Below are 16101 nucleotides of genomic sequence, written 5' to 3' on the forward strand. Positions count from 1 at the left end.
CATTATCATGCCAATAATAATAATAATAATAATAATAATAATAATAATAATAAATTTATATCCCGCCCTCCCCAGCCGAAGCCGGGCTCAGAGCGGCTAACAACAGTAAAATAATACAGCATTCTAAAATCAATTCATTATAAAATCAGTTCAAATCAAATTGATGGCAACCATTGGGCTAGAGTTCTGTGAAGAATTACCAAAGGAGGGGGTCAGGCTGTGCCTTGGCCAAAGGCCTGGTGGAACAGCTCTGTCTTGCAGGCCCTGCGGAAAGATGTCAAATCCCACAGGGCCCTAGTCTCTTGTGACAGAGCGTTCTACCAGATTGGAGCCACAGCCGAAAAAGCCCTGGCTCTGGTTGAGACCAGCCTAACCTCTCTGTGGCCTGGGACCTCCAAGGTGTTTTTGTTTGAAGACCATAAGGTCCTCCATGGGACATACCAGGAGAGGCGTTCCCGCAGGTACAAGGGTCCTAGGCCGTATAGGGCTTTAAAAGTTAAAACCAGCACCTTGAACCTGATCCTGTACTCCACCGGGAGCCAGTGCAGCTGGTAGATAACTCCTCTTCCAAGAATCATCTAGCTGAGGATGAAACACAATCTTAACATTTTTCTCAAAATATAACACACGAGAACCACTCTAATCAGCACAATAAATAACAACAACAACAACAACAACAACAACAACAACAATTTGAATCCCGCCCTCCCCGGCCAACGCCAGGCTCAGAGCGGCTAACATCATAAAAACAACACAATATGTATAAAAACAGACATCAATTAATTAAAATACAAGTTAAAATCTTGTGGTGGCAATTATCAGGTTGGAATTGAGAGTGGTTAATATTTGCCAGGACCAACTGTTTCCACTGAGCATACAAGGACCTGTGACCGGGTTGGGGGCCTCCTTCAGGTTTATTTTATACAAAGGAAAATAAGTCAAACTGCATCCTGCCCAAAGGCCTGGGGGAACAGCTCCGTCTTGCAGGCCCTTAAGAAAGATGTTGAATCACGCAGGGCCCTAGTCTCTTGTGGGAGAGCGTTCCACCAGGCTGGGGCAACGGCCGAAAAGGCTCTGGCTCTGGTCGATGCCAGTCTAATTTCCCTGGGGCCCGGGATCTTCAAAGTGTTGTTCTTAGCAGACCGTAAGGTCCCCCGTGGGGCATACCAGAAGACGCAGTCCCGTAGGTATGAGGGTCCTAGGCCGTATAGGGCTTTAAAGGTTAAAACCAGCACCTTAAACCTGATCCTGTACTCCACCGGGAGTCAAAGCAGTTGCTACAGCACTGGGTGAATGTGATCCCATGGCAGAGACCCCGTAAGGAGTGTCACCATGGCATTCTGCACCCGCTGGAACTTCTGGGTCAGCTTCAAGGGCAGCCCCATATAAAGTGAGTTACAATAATCAAGCCTGGAGGTGACCATTGCATGGATCGCAGTGGCAAGGTCAGGGCAAAAGAGGTAAGGCACCAACTGCTTAGCTTGGCAGAGATGAAAAAATGCCGCCTTTGTTGTAGCTGTAACCTGCACCTCCATAGAAAGGGAGGCATCGAAGATTACACCCAAACTCTTGACGGAAGGCGCTGGCACTAATTGCGCCCCCGCAAGGGATGGGAGTTGGTCCCCCCAACCCCATATCATTCCAAACGAGCCAAAGGACCCCTGTCTTCGAAGGATTTAACTTCAACCGGCTCCCACGTAGCCATCCAACCACAGCTTCCAAACATTTAATCAGTGTGTCTGGGGCTGAGCCGGGATGGCCTTCCATCAACAGATAGAGCTGGGTGTCATCAGTATGCTGATGGCAACCCAAACCAAAATTCTGGACAAGCTGGGCGAGGGAGCACATAAAGATGTTGAAAAGCATTGGGGAGAGAATTGCACGCTGCAGTACTACATACACCAAGGAGTAGTGCGACAACAGCTCCCCCCCATGCCACCCTCAGTCCCCAACCAGAGAGGAATGAGCGCAGCCATTGAAGGTCTGTGCCCCGAATCCCCATGTCGGTGAGGGGGTGGTCTAGAAGTTCATGGTTGACTATGTCAAAGGCTGCTGACATATCTTAAAGAATCAACAGCCCCGACCCGCCTCAATCCAGCTGCCTACAGAAGTCATCTGTTAGGGCGGCCAGAGCCGTCTTGATCCAATGACCAGAGCAAAAACCGGACTGGAATGGATCCAAAGCCGATTTTTCATCCAGAAATCCGCCAAGCTGTTCAGCAACTGGTCTCTCAGCCACCTTACCCAGGAACAAAAGATTCAAAACTAGGTGGTAATTGGATAGATCTAAAGGATCTAATGATGTTTTATTTAAGAGCAAACACACCACTGCCTCCTTCAATTCCCCAGGGAATGTCCCAGAGCCAAGGGACAAATTGATGATCTCACCCGGGGGGCCCGCACCTCGTCTGGACATGCTCTAATCAGCCAGGACAGACACGGGTCAACAGGTGGTGGGCTTTCTGGCACAGGGGAGTTTGTCCACCTCGGCTGGGAGTATCCAGTTGAAGTGGTCCAATAGTGGACCCGAGGACACTCGAGGAGCCTCCAGTTCCATTATTGTATCCAAATTGGCAGGGAGGTCACGGTGGAGCGTCAGGACTTTTTCCGCAAAAAAGCTTGCAAATGCCTAACAGCTATGTGCTTGATTCATATTTAAATTGGCTGTCCCTCTAGGGACATTAGAGACCTAATTATACTAAACAGTTGCGGCGAGCGAGAGCTAGCGGGTGCAATGGAGGCTGAGAAGTAGGACTTCTTAGCAGCCTTCACTGCCATCTCATAGGTTTTCATAAACGCCCTATAAGATGTTCTTGAGGCTCAGTTGCGGGCATCCTGCCATACTCGCTCTAGCCGTCTGAGGTCCCGCTTCATTTTCCAGAGCTCCTCGATAAACCAGGGGGGCCAGTTTCTGCGGGGTCACAGAAGGCGCCTAGATGCGATCTCATTGATGGCCGCCAAGAGCCGGGTATTCCAAACCTCAACAAGCTCAGTCAGTGAGTCGCCAGGGGGAGCAGGATCCCACAGGGCCTGATGGAATCTATCAGGATCCATCAGCCTCTGCAGGCGAGCCCAAATAGGATCGCCACCTAAGCAGGGTAGGAGCGGGAAGTCAATCCTGGCTTTCAGAGCATAGTGATCAGACCATGGCAGCTCCATAGTGGGGGATGTGATCACATCTACGCCTGCGCCGAAGATCAGGCCCAGCGTGTGACCTGCTTTATGTGTGGGGCCCGAAACAAATGGAGAGAGCCCTAGTGTCGCCGTGGAAGACACCAGATCCAGAGCCTGTAAGGAAGGGGCGGCATCCGCATGTACGTTGAAGTCCCCCAATACCAACAGACTGGGGAACTCCAAGGCCCAGGCGGTCACCACCTCTAGCAGGTCTGACAGTAATCTATTTACTTCCTCGTATTCTGGTTTCACTTAAGGTCACACCTGTGCTGGGGATAGTAGTAGCCGTCTTAATGATCTGATACCCTCTCAATGGATGTCCAAAAAACTGCACCCAAATTCAAATAATTAGAATATCTGTAAGGTTCAGGAAAATATTCTGAGGTTGACTAATTATGTGTTTGACCTCAAAGCACTGCTGGAAGGACCACAGGGCAAGGGGCATTGCTGAAAGCACCAAACAATGAAGTCACCAGGCTTTGACCTGTGCCATGATATCCCCTTCCTGTACCATGTACATGATAGGAAGGTGATGAAGCTTCAGACTCTGCTGCAGGAAGCCCAGGTGGGTGGGTGGGTGGGTGGGCAGCCAGACAGGACAATCTAACAGACAAACCCATCTACTTCCCCTGTAACAAAAAGGGTAAACTGGGTTACAGATAAGAGCAAACAAAAAGATTGGGAGCTGAAGCAATTTCCTGAGAAGTAGAGCCTACCTACTATGAGCTTTTTGTGCAGCAAAGGTGAGCTGAGGGGGTGGGATAAGGGAAATGATAATTTATAAAGTTAGATATGATGTGGAGCAAGTGGGTGGCTGGAGACATTTTTACTCCAAGTTTACTCCAAGGCAGTTCTAGATTTTAGAGCCACCTGTCATTCTTTAGATGACAGGAACACTTCCAAGAGAACTGCACCAAGCTAACCTCACTTAGAGGCCCATGAAGCAACACAGTGCAAGAGGGCATGCCTATATTGCATAGCTCCAGTGTTCGAAATTCCCTGAATGCCAGGGGCATTTCGCACCCAACAACCATCCAATCATGACTTAGTTGAGATTTCTCATACCCTGACTGGCGCCTGACTTTTCCAACATCTAGCTGGCTGGGACTTCTCTCTGGAACAAATCAGTTTTCCTCTCTCCCACCCCCAGAGAGGATGAGCATGTCCAAGCACAGGGCATGAAGGGGCCACCACTATCAGAGGGATGGAGACTGAGAAAGAGTGAGACAGAGAAGTAGCAGGCAGGTGGCATTTGTGGGGAGGGGGAGAGTTGTTTCCAGCCCTGATCTGGCGCCTGCTTTTTTCTCAGAAGACCCAAGTTCAATGGGGCTTCCCCCAAGTAAAACATGCATGGATTGGGGACCTGAATGGCTAAAACCATTTGTGTGTGTAATTGTTAAGGCTAGGGTGAAAGGACACGTCACTGTTTTGTTATAAAAGTAGTAATTTTTTAAAAAGTATTTTCCCACCAAAAAGTGTGAAGACGACAACTTTTGTCCTCTCCATTGTGTCTTTACCCTGTCATCCAAGGACAGAAGGCGGGGGGGGGGGGGACCATGCTTGGGAAATGTGCCACCACACTTGGAGAAAAGATAAAGAGAATATATTCCAGGGTTTTACTTCTTCGAAATCCCCTTACAAATCCATTCTTTTATATCTCTATTCTCCCTCCCAATTCTCCCATTTTTTTTCCTTTTAGGATTTGTTTAGTCGTTTAGTCATGTCCGAATCTTCCGTGACGCCATGGACCTTTTAGGATACATATATGTATTAAGAGTGCAATGGATATAGCAGGGAAAAAATATTAATCTCCCCACTCTCCCCTATTTCTGCAGGTGTGGTGACTATTTTCATAATTCATATTGGCGAAGGAGAGGAACCAGCACTTTATTAAAATTAGTGCCAGTAGACTCCTTTAGACTCCTCCCCCTCAACCTCTTTCCCCAACGAACACAAATTATTTCACAAGCAATTGACCTAAATCCATTTACTTTTACAAGTATTATTATTAAATGAGTGGTTTGCATAATTAGGTTATCCAGAAATGCTAAGGAGAACAAGAATCTCCTACTTCTTTCCAAGATGGATTTTAGGGCGAGTAGAGAACAAAAGGAGATAAAGAGGGGGAGAAGAAATCCAGTTAATAAAAACAACAAAAGTCTTTCCAGAAGGCACTTTGTAGATTTTGTGCCAAGCAGAACTGATTTGTCCAGTTGAGAGATGGTGAAGGGGAATGTTTAAAATATATATATAGTATTGTACAGTGGTATCTCGGGTTAAGTACTTAATTCGTTCCGGAGGTCTGTTCTTAACCTGAAACTGTTCTTAACCTGAAGCACCACTTTAGCTAATGGGGCCTCCTGCTGCTGCCGTGCCACTGGAGCACGATTTCTGTTCTCATCCTGAAGCAAAGTTCTTAACCTGAAGCACTATTTCTGGGTTAGCAGAGTCTGCAACCTGAAGCGTATGTAACCTGAAGCGTATGTAACCCGAGGTACCACTGTATATGGATATATGGTGTGGCTTTTGGGAAGTGGAGCAGAACAAAACAGTCACCAGTTCTTCCTTGATTTAGGATGAGCCGATTTATTGAAATCAACTGTTTCTCTTCTTGGGGGCAGGGAGTGGGCGAAGGAGGGAGGAGGAGGAGGAGGGGGGGGGGAGAAGAAGAAACCACATTTCTCAAGGCTCTGTATGCAGGCAACTCCCCATTTACGTGCATTCAAGGCATGCACAACTGCACGTGTGAATCACTGCAAAACTGGAAGTGGCACAAAAAGGGGCAAAAATGGCCCTAAGAGAGTATGACAAAGGCAAAAATGGTGCAAAATAGCATCTAGCATTGCCAGGAGCCTTGGCAAGCGCAATACAGGCGCCTCTGCACCTATCTTTGAGACCTGTGGAGAGTTGGAAGTTTGAACTAAGAGGTTTGGAGGGAGCAACTGTGGTGGAGTTTGGGTTTTTTAAAGGGTTTCCAGAGGTTCAGAGTGTGTTTGCAGGCTTTTTCAATGGTGCTCCCAATATGCGCAATTTCTCTAAAACGCATGATGCCTCGGAACATAACCCCAGTTTAAATGGGGAGGTGCCTGTACTTAAGCTCTCTCCCAGTTTTCTCTAAGCTTAATTTAAAATGGAAGGGGTTGGGGGAAGAGAAACCTTGGCAAGCAAAGGCAATCAAGGTTTTCTGTAAGGCAGAGAATTTTTTTTAATTTGTTCCACTTGTGTTTGGTATGTTAGCATGCGGGGATGACGGGGTTTTGAGACACGCAAAACGGCTAAGCCTTTTCTTTGGGGGGATGAAGCAGCATGGGGGGGATATACAGTGGTACCTCGGGTTACAGACGCTTCAGGTTACAGACTCTGCTAACCCAGAAATAGTACCTCGGGTTAAGAACTTTGCTTCAGGATGAGAACAGAAATCGCGCAGCGGTGGCGCAGCAGCAACGGGAGGCCCCATTAGCTAAAGTGGTGCTTCAGGTTAAGAATGGACCTCCAGAACGAATTACGTTCTTAACCCAAGGTACCACTGTAGTAGAAACTCAGGTATATAAACTAATCGCCCAATGGCACCTTGAGTTACGGGCACCACAACAGAATGTCTAGGTGTCATTTTATTTTTGCAATGAAACATTATTACAATCATACCTTGGTTCTCAAATGCATTGTGGCTCAAACGTTTTGGTTCCTGAACGCCGCAAACCCAGAAGTAAGTGTTCCAGTTTGTGAACTTTCTTTGGAAGCCAAACGTCTGCTGTGGCTTCCAACTGAGTGCAGGAATTCTCCTGCAGCCAATCAGAAGCCGTGCTTTGGTTTTCTAACATTTTTGAAGTCGAACAGACTTCTGGAATGGATTCCATTTGAGAACCAAGGTACGACTGTACTATTATTATTATTATTAATTTCATTTATATACCACCTTATATTTCAAAGAAAAATATCAAAGTAATTTACATCACATTCAAACATCTAACAATCAAGAATAAAACAAATTCAAGCTTCAAGAAAAATATTTCAGATCATTCTCTAAGTGGTATTTTCTTTCCCCATATTGATTTACATACTTAATTTATATAGCTGCCCCACAGAAGTACTCTAGGAGGCTCACTGGGTGATCCAGGGCCAGTCACAGCCTCTTAACCAACTTCACAAAGTGGTTGTAGGGATTAACTGAGGAGGAGGCTGAACTGTGTACTCCTTGGAGAAAAAGATAGGATATAAATGCAGTAAATAAGCTCTTCTGCTTACCTGCATAGGAAGCCTGGGGCCAGCCAGAGATATCAGTCACCACGCAGAGATCTCCACATGGTCGGAACTGGACCCGCACCAGTTGTTGGTCCAATTGAGGATTTCTTACACTGTAGAATAGTCATCCAGGCCTCTCTTCAAACTATTACAGTGGTACCTCGGGTTACATATGCTTCAGGTTACAGACTCCGCTAACCCAAAAATAGTGTTTCAGATTAAGAACTTTGCTTCAGGATGAGAACAGAAATCGTGCTCCAGCGGCGCGGCAGCAGCAGGAGGCCCCATTAGCTAAAGTGGTGCTTCAGGTTAAGAACAGTTTCAGGTTAAGTACGGACCTCTGGAACGAATTAAGTACTTAACCCGAGGTACCACTGTATATAACTCCTTCTAAACAATATGTATTTTGGGGCTCTCTAACAGCCGGAAGATAGGGCAGGATGCAAACTTACAAATAAATAATTAAGTTGGTTTCTTTACAGGAAAAGTATTCTTTTGTTTTACCATGTTTCTACCAAAGTCCATTAAAAATTGAAGATACTAATAACACACAAGAAGATTACTGCACTCTTCTTCAAAACATTGACCATACATGTTATAAGAACTATGTAATTTCCATTATTAGCAATAATTCAAGACCTTGTGGGAACAGATTCCTAATAAAAACTTGCAGGCAAAGATTTATTTCTAATGTATGGTAGGCCTTCAGCTTCCCTTACCTTTGCACCTGCTGGCCCTATCATCTCAGTTCAGTTCGTTTTCCACTTGTTTATGTGAGCTACATCCCATCCCAAACCAGCAATCAACTTCCAAGTGTGCCTTGTTTGACTCCTTTTCTTTCTTTCCAAGGCTTGTCTACCATTCTTTTTCCACACAGTACAGCAACTTTACCAAAGGAACACATTTGTGTCTGCCACAAACCCCTATAACAGCTCAGTCTATTTCCAGACCCTTCAACACCATCACAAAAACCCCTAGTGGATTACAACCAGGGTGTATTTGATTTAAATCAAATCAATTTAAATCACGACTTAAATCACCACAGTGGTACCTTGGGATGCGAACGGGATCCGTTCCGGACCCCATTCTCATCCTGAATGGAACGTAAGACGCGATGGCGCGTCTGCGCGTGTCACGTTTTGCCGCTTCCGCGCATGCATGTGATGTCATTTTGAGTGTCTGCGCATGCGCGAGCGGCCAAACCCAGAAGTAACATGCTCCGTTACTTCCGGGTTGCCACTGAGTACAACCCAAAAGCGCTCAACCTGAAGCACATTCAACCCGAGGTATGACTGTAGTTAGTAAGACTTGATTTAAATCACTGGTCAGTAAGACTTGATTTAAATCATATTTTTTTACAGAAAGACTCATTCTTGCTGGTATAATCTTAATATTTACAACCATATAAAGGTTTCATTTTTGGAAGAATAAATTTTCAGAGTAGGTTTTAGAGATAACAAAAATGTTTATACTATTAGAAATACACAGATAATTATGAAATTATTGTGAGGTTTAATAAGTTAACTGTTTGTATTTGGACAACTTTTCTGCTGTACTTTATTGGAAGAAGAAAAATAATCATTTCCTTAATAACAATTTAAACCATTTATTTAATTAAAGCAATAACATTATAGCATATGTATCCATGTTTGTTAACTGATGTGGTTAAACATTTTTTAATTAAAAATTTTTTAATTAAATGTGTGTGAGTTTTAGCACACATGAAAAACTTAAAACAAATCCATATTTCCTGATGAAAAGCCTTTGGACTATAATGTAACTTATATAGAAAACTATCTTTAGAAAGATTTTTTCTCCAGAAGCATTTTATTTTAAAAAATCTGATTTAAATAAAAAAAATCCTTTTTAAAAAATCATTGATTACAATGATTACAATATAGATAAGGGTGGTCCAACATGCAAACCACAGTTTTTAGCGGCCCTCCATCTCCCCACCCTCTAACTCCACCCAGGGCAGCATGAGCAAGGCCGGAGGAGAGCGTGTGCCATAGCCAAAGGCGCAAGCTACTGCTGCTGTTCCTCCACCACTGCTAGAGATTGTTGGAGCCGCCAGGCTGTGCTCTTGGGCCAGCTTGGAGCCTGGCAGCATCCCTAGGCTGCCAGGGCTCCAGAGCAACACAACCTCCCAGGGAGCAGGTGATTTGAGTGCAGACAGTTCCAGGACACTAGGAACTGCTGCAGTGGGAGCCATCCTCACTTGGAGTTCGTCTTGGCTGGGCTGCAGAGATATAAGCCACCTAGCACCCCCAGGGCTGGGCTTCAGACGGCCAGGGCTCATTGAGCTGGGTGCTTTGGGTGGTCCCTTTGGATGCACAGCCGTCTCTGAAAGGTTTGTGGGGAGCCTGCGGGGGGGGGGGAACCTGGGGCACCAGATACCATGGGCTGCCTCCCTCCCTGTACCAGATTTGATCTTCCAACTTTGGCGCCCAGTTGGTGGTTTGGGGCAGGCATGGCAGCCTCTGGCCCAGGGACTTTGGGGGAGTGTACACCCCCAAAACCCTTCACCAATGGCAGGCAGGCAAGATGGTGCAAGCTTACCGCCTAGGCACTGAGGTTGCCATGCCTCTATCTTAGCAGCAGCCACCACCACCACTGCTGACCCTTCTTCTGGAATTCTTTGTCAGGCAGACTGCTGTAGTTTTCAGGGGGAGTATTTTATAGCTAGGCTGCAAAATCATGAAGTGGGAGAGAATGGAATTTTGGTACAGATAAGAAGTGCAAGTGTAGGTGTGTGAACATGTTTCAATACAGAAGAACTCAGTTTCTTTTTTTTTTTTTACAATGCAGATAAGTCTGAGCTTTAGGATTCACCAATCGGTGTGGAAGAGAAAAGAAATTATATATTTATACAGTGGTACCTCAGGTTAAGTACTTAATTCGTTCCGGAGGTCCGTACTTAACCTGAAACGGTTCTTAACCTGAAGCACCACTTTAGCTAATGGGGCCTCCTGCTGCTGCCACGCCGCTGGAGCACGATTTCTGTTCTCATCCTGAAGCAAAGTTCTTAACCTGAAGCACTATTTCTGGGTTAGCGGAGTCTGTAACCTGAAGCGTATGTAACCTGAAGCGTATGTAACCCGAGGTACCATTGTATACTCTCTCTCAACTGTGAATACTATAATTTACGATAGGGAATTCTAATTCCATGTGCAGCCAACTTGTAATGGTCACATTGTGAAATACTTAGCACTACACACAAGCCACAAAAACTACATCACACACTTTGTACATATGAAGCATTGCGCATATTTACACTCTGAATAATTTGTTGTTGAACAAGAATTTACATACCAGCCATCTATCATCAATTGTGATACAACAGAAAGAAGCCTACAAAGAACTATACTGCAAGGTTAAGAGGCAATGGAAATAAGAGTTCCAAAGAAAGTAACTAGACATGACGTAATTCACACAATTAGCAATTATGTTAACCATTTTTCCCAGAGTAAATAGCCATGCAGTAGGAGGGAGATCCAATTCAGGTCTGCAGCAGGGTACCCCACCCTCCACCAGGGTCCAGATCCAGATCCGCCCTCCTTGCCTCCCCATTACTCTAGAAATAAGCTGGAAAAAGAAGGAGAGGTTACTCTCTTAGTAAGCTGTTGCTTCTTTGGTTTGCTGCTTGCATTTACTGTATTGTTTCATTTTATTATTTCATGTTATTATGCTTACTATAATAGTCATCTTACTATTCTGCTGGGGACATAAAGTTTATATACAATGTGTGAAATATTTACTTACATAATTTGCAAATAAATAAAATTTAGAAACCAATGTTTTACAATACAGTATAAACAAAGCACAAGCACTAGTTCAAAACAAGCACACAGGTAAGATAACCAATAGTCAACCTAGCATGTACATGTGATGAATCATCAGCATTTTAAAGAGCAATGTACATTTATTCACATATCCATTTCAGATCCCATTTCCAAGCAACCTCTTAATAACTTATTCAAAATGTTTCCATGACATAGATAATGTGCTCTACTATGAATTATTATGCTCGGAAGGGAAAATAGCATCTCTCATATGAACCAATATATGAACCAATATATCACATTAGCTAAAAAACAGGGCAACAAATCTGGTATGCTTTCCATGCAAACAATTGGTCGCAGAGCACACTTGTGGTGGTTAATAATTGCTATTATGTATAGGTGTGTTTTTGTGTGTGAGTACTCTCTCTCTACTGCACATGTAGGTAACTATGATTTCTTCCAACTTTTGCACAATGGCACTTACCACCAGGTAGGCAACATGGAACTACAGCCCCACCCTCTCTGTTACCCTTCCAAAGATGCCAGGACTGCAATCTGTGACTCCTCCATATGTTGTTCAGCTGCAACTTCCAGCATCCCTGAGTACTGACCACGTTTTGAGGAACGTCTGTAACTCAGTCGTAAGGCAGTTGCCTTACATAGAGAAAGCCCGAGGGTTCAACGCCGCCCAAGCCGCTCCAGGTACAACTGGGCAAGATTCTTGCCCAAAACAATGGGCAGCTGCTGCCAATCCACACAGAGGCAACACTGGGCTAGACGACCCTCCCCACAACTCAGTACAAAGCAGTTCCCTAAGCATGGACGTGGTCTGTAGCCGGGTGGCAGAACAAAAGTGCCCAAATTCAACCCTCGACATCTTACCCTAATCTGAAGCTCCGGAGGGCTACTGGTGCAGTCAACGTTGCGCTACCGTGCACCGGTAGCACAGCACGAGGCGGCTTCCTAGCATAGCTGTCAACTTTTCCCTTTTCTTGCGAGGAATCCTATTCGGAATAAGGGAACTTCCCCTTAAAAAAAGGGAAACGTCGACAGCTATGCTTCCTAGGCGATACCCCTATTTAAAAGGGCGCCGCAAGGTCTCTGGGAAAACGTGTGCAGAGGCCGCCGATCAACATCAACCATGCCGCCGGCCCCCGACGACCGAGGCCTGGTTCCGGCAAAAGACAGGCCGCTCAGGAGCCCTATGAGCAGCGCGCGCGGTTGGGTGGGCGTGGAAGGGGACCCGCAACTCTGATCAGTGACCGGCAAAAGGGGGGGTGGCAGAGAAGGGAGGGGACGGGTGGCAAGATCTGCGCAGGGAGCCCCGCCCCTTTCCTCTGCAGTGGCCCCGCCCCCTCGCCCGCCAGGGGAAGAAAACGGCCTCTCAGGAGGGGGCGCAGTGGAGGGGGGAGGGGGGACGTTCGCCTCACACTGGGCATGCGCAGGCGGGAAGGGAGACACCCGGCCCTCCCCAACCTCCCTCCCTCCCCCACCCTGAGCTGCCGCTGATAAAATGACCTCGAAGAAATGGCGGGAGGAGCCGGCGGGAGGGGGGTGTTGTCTAATCTGTCCTCCGCGCCCTCTCGGCAGGCCACGCGCGTGAGGCAGAGAGGGCGATCGCCCCTCAGCTCCGGCTCCTCCCCCACCCCCCCCACGCCTTCCCATTCCTCACCGCCCGCCATGGCCGGGAGAGTAGCGAGGCGCCGCCGCGTACCTCACGGGCTCCGCAGTCATCTCTCCCCAGCTCCTGTCACTTTCGTTCAGGCCTGTGGGAGGCGAGCTTCAAGCTCTGGTGGGAAACAAAGCAACTGGCGCGGCCATCCCCATTGCTGCTGTCGCCATCTTGTCGGCGAGTGTGAGACCAGCCTCCTGCCGCCTTCCCTCGCCCACTCCGGTGCGCCTGATAGGTTCCCGGAGGCCCGCTTCTTTTTTTTTCATTGGACGAGGCAGAGCTCAGTCTGTTGCTAGGGTCGTTTACGTCATCCCGGCATCGTCGCCACTCCGGATTGGCCCCATCAGGAGCTGCCGTCATTCAAACCTGCGCATGACGTCATGGCGCGGGACGTTAGGCTGCCTCGCTCGCGCTCTGCGCTTGTGTAGCTTCAGCTCTCCAGCGTTGTCGGAGAAGGATGAGTTGAGCTTTTGACTCTGCGGCCGCACTGTCACCTGCTCTTTCCTCATCCCAAGTGAAGGTCAGCCGATTCATTTTGACCTCGCCAGAAACTTGCTTTCCTACAATACGTAGGGCCGTGGTTGTTGCCTTTTTGCAATTTTCCTTTATTGTACCGTTTAATATTCTGTGCAATAACATTAAGAAAAATAAAAACAGTCGAACACTGCCCATAACTACCCTATAGTGGCTATTTTGTGAGAGATAATCCAGCTAGAGTTTTTTAGGTTTTTCAGATCTCATTTTTGTTTTTTGCAGAAACTGTTTCCCTACAACATGTAGCTACAGTTGCTTCTGTGTGTTTGGAATTTTCATTTATTCATTCTATAATTGTACAATAAATTTTAGAGAGGAAATAAAAGTCCAGCACTGTCCATGACTACCCCATAGTGGCTCTTCTGTATGAGAGATAATCCAGAATTACAGGTATTAAACATATCATTTTTTCGCATATAAGATATTATTTTAACTGAGGGTAGGTAAGGATTTTTCATTGCTGAGTACAGTATATAAAACTTATGCTAATGGATTCAGAATCAGGGTTTTCTGCTAAATATGTTTCTTTTCTTCGGCATTTATTTTATCCATTATTCATAAATATTTAACATACAATGCTTCTCAAACCAAATTATCATACAATTGATGAAAACTTCAGTTTAAACAAAAATGAATTTAAATTTGGTGATTACAAATAGAAGAAGAAACAGCAGGAAAACTATGGCCATTGCTTCTAACCAGTCAGCAATGATAGCACTGAAACCATTTTCCTTCAAAAGGGAAATGAAATTTTGTTTGTCAATAGTGTTGTGAGTTTTGGATGTTAGCCTCCATGATGCCTGAGACCCCTGTAATTTCTGGGGTCCTGGATCCAGCAAAGGTTAAAATATAAGGGATGGATTCCATTGTTTGTCAGGTAGTTTATTTGTGAGTTAATAGCTCTAAGTACTGTTGTTAGTATAACAAAAGAAGAGCAAATGGATGGGGCCCTTCCCTCACCTGGCTGGTAGGCAAAAGCCTAAGAGTGTGACAGCTGAGAGCAGGGTAAAAGCAGAAGCTGGCTGTTTGAATCCAAGCCTGTGACAATAATAATAACAACAACAACAACAACACATTTTTATTTATACCCCGCCCTCCCCAGCCAAGACCAGGCTCAGGGCAGCTAACAACCAATAATAAAAACAAGTTGATTAAAATACAATTTAAAAAAAAAGATTAAAATACAACATTAAAACATTAGGATGCAGCCTCTTCACAGGAGGAGAAAGGAAAAAGAAAGAGGGGGAGGGAATCAAACTGATTCTAAGCCAAAGGCCAGATGGAACAACTATGTCTTACAGGCCCTGCGGAAAGAAATCATATCCCGCAGAGCCCTGGTCTCATGAGACAGAGCGTTCCACCAGGCCTCCATGGAAAGGGAGGTATCTAGGATTACACCCAAACTCTTAACAGAAGGCAATGGTACTAATTGGGCCCCTGCAAGAGAAAGGAGTTGGTCCCTCATCCCCATGCCATCCCGACCCAGCCAGAGGACCTCTGTCTTTGAAGGATTTAGTTTCAATCGGCTCCCACGAAACCATCCAGCCTCAGCTTCCAAACATCTGGTCAGTGTGTCCGGGATCGAGTCGGTATGGCCATCCATCAGCAGATAAAGCTGAGTGTCATCAGCATATTGGTGACAACCCAGCCCAAAGCTCCGGACAATCTGGGCAAGGGGGCGTATAAAGATGTTAAAAAGCATTGGGGAGAGGATTGCGCCCTCGGCACTCCACACACCAAGGAGTGGCGTGACGACATCTCCCTCTCTTGTGCCACCTTCTGTCCCCGACCAGAGATAAATGAGCACAGCCATTTACGGGCTATGCCCTGTATCCCCAATTGTCTGCGGAGATCATCTGTTAAGGCGACCAGAGCCATCTCGGTCCCAAAACCAGGATGGAATCCTAACTGAAATGGATCTAGAGCCGATGTTTCCTCCAGAAACCTACCAAGCAGTTCAGCAGCCGCTCTCTCAATTACCTTACCCAGATATGGGAGATTTGAAACTGGGCAGTAATTGGACAGATCTAAAGGATCTAGTGAAGTTTTCTTTACGAGCGGACATACCATTGCTTCCTTCAGCTCCCCTGGGAATATCCAGGGGACTATGAGAAAAGCAAGACATTTTGGGTTAATAATGATATGAGCCCAACCCTTCCAATGTACAGTAGGCTCAGGTTGTACAGACACTGCAGTCTCCGCTCCCTCATTCCAAGGAGACCAAACCCTGGGAAGTTTCTGGAACCCCTGGAATTTTGTGCAACTCTGAGATTGGGGTGGTGTGCAACAATATGATCTGAAGGGGCAAGGAATGCCACAAGCTTAGAACTCCTATGAAAGGACACTGCTCCTTACTTAAATTCTCTAATTAATGGAACCTAGGTCCTAAATTGAGATCCTGGTGGCGCTGTGGTCTAAACCACTGAGCCTAGGGCTTGCCGATCAGAAGGTCAGCGATTCGAATCCCCGCAACAGGGTGAGCTCCCGTTGCTCAGTCCCAGCTCCTGCCCACCTAGCAGTTCAAAAGCACGTCAAAGTGCAAGTAGATAAATAGGTACCACTCCTGCAGGAAGGTTAAAAAAAGGTAAAAAAAAAGGCGTTTCTGTGCAGTGCTCGGGTTCGCCAGCAGCAGCTTAGTCATTCTGGCCACATGACCTGTACGCCGGCTTCCTCGGCCAATAAAGCAAGATGAGCACC

General features: G+C 46.2%; 1 protein-coding gene across 12 annotated transcripts in view; it reads right to left on the bottom strand.

Moving 5' to 3' along the window:
• ATRX (ATRX chromatin remodeler) overlaps positions 1-13540 on the bottom strand; it is a 91875-nt gene extending 78335 nt beyond the window's left edge. For 2 of the 12 annotated variants that reach the window (XM_083596228.1, XM_083596229.1), the window contains exon 1: positions 12871-13518. In XM_083596228.1, coding sequence (XP_083452354.1) covers positions 12871-12932 — 62 coding nt within the window. In that variant the 5' untranslated portion in view covers positions 12933-13518. Of the gene's footprint in view, positions 1-509; positions 583-12870 lie in introns of all 12 variants that reach the window. The other 10 variants (XM_083596232.1, XM_083596230.1, XM_083596231.1 and 7 more) reach the window with 8 other exon arrangements.
• Between the last annotated feature and the right edge of the window lie 2561 nt (positions 13541-16101).

This window comes from Podarcis filfolensis, assembly GCF_964270895.1.
Source record: "Podarcis filfolensis genome assembly, chromosome: Z".
NCBI lineage: Eukaryota > Metazoa > Chordata > Lepidosauria > Squamata > Lacertidae > Podarcis > Podarcis filfolensis.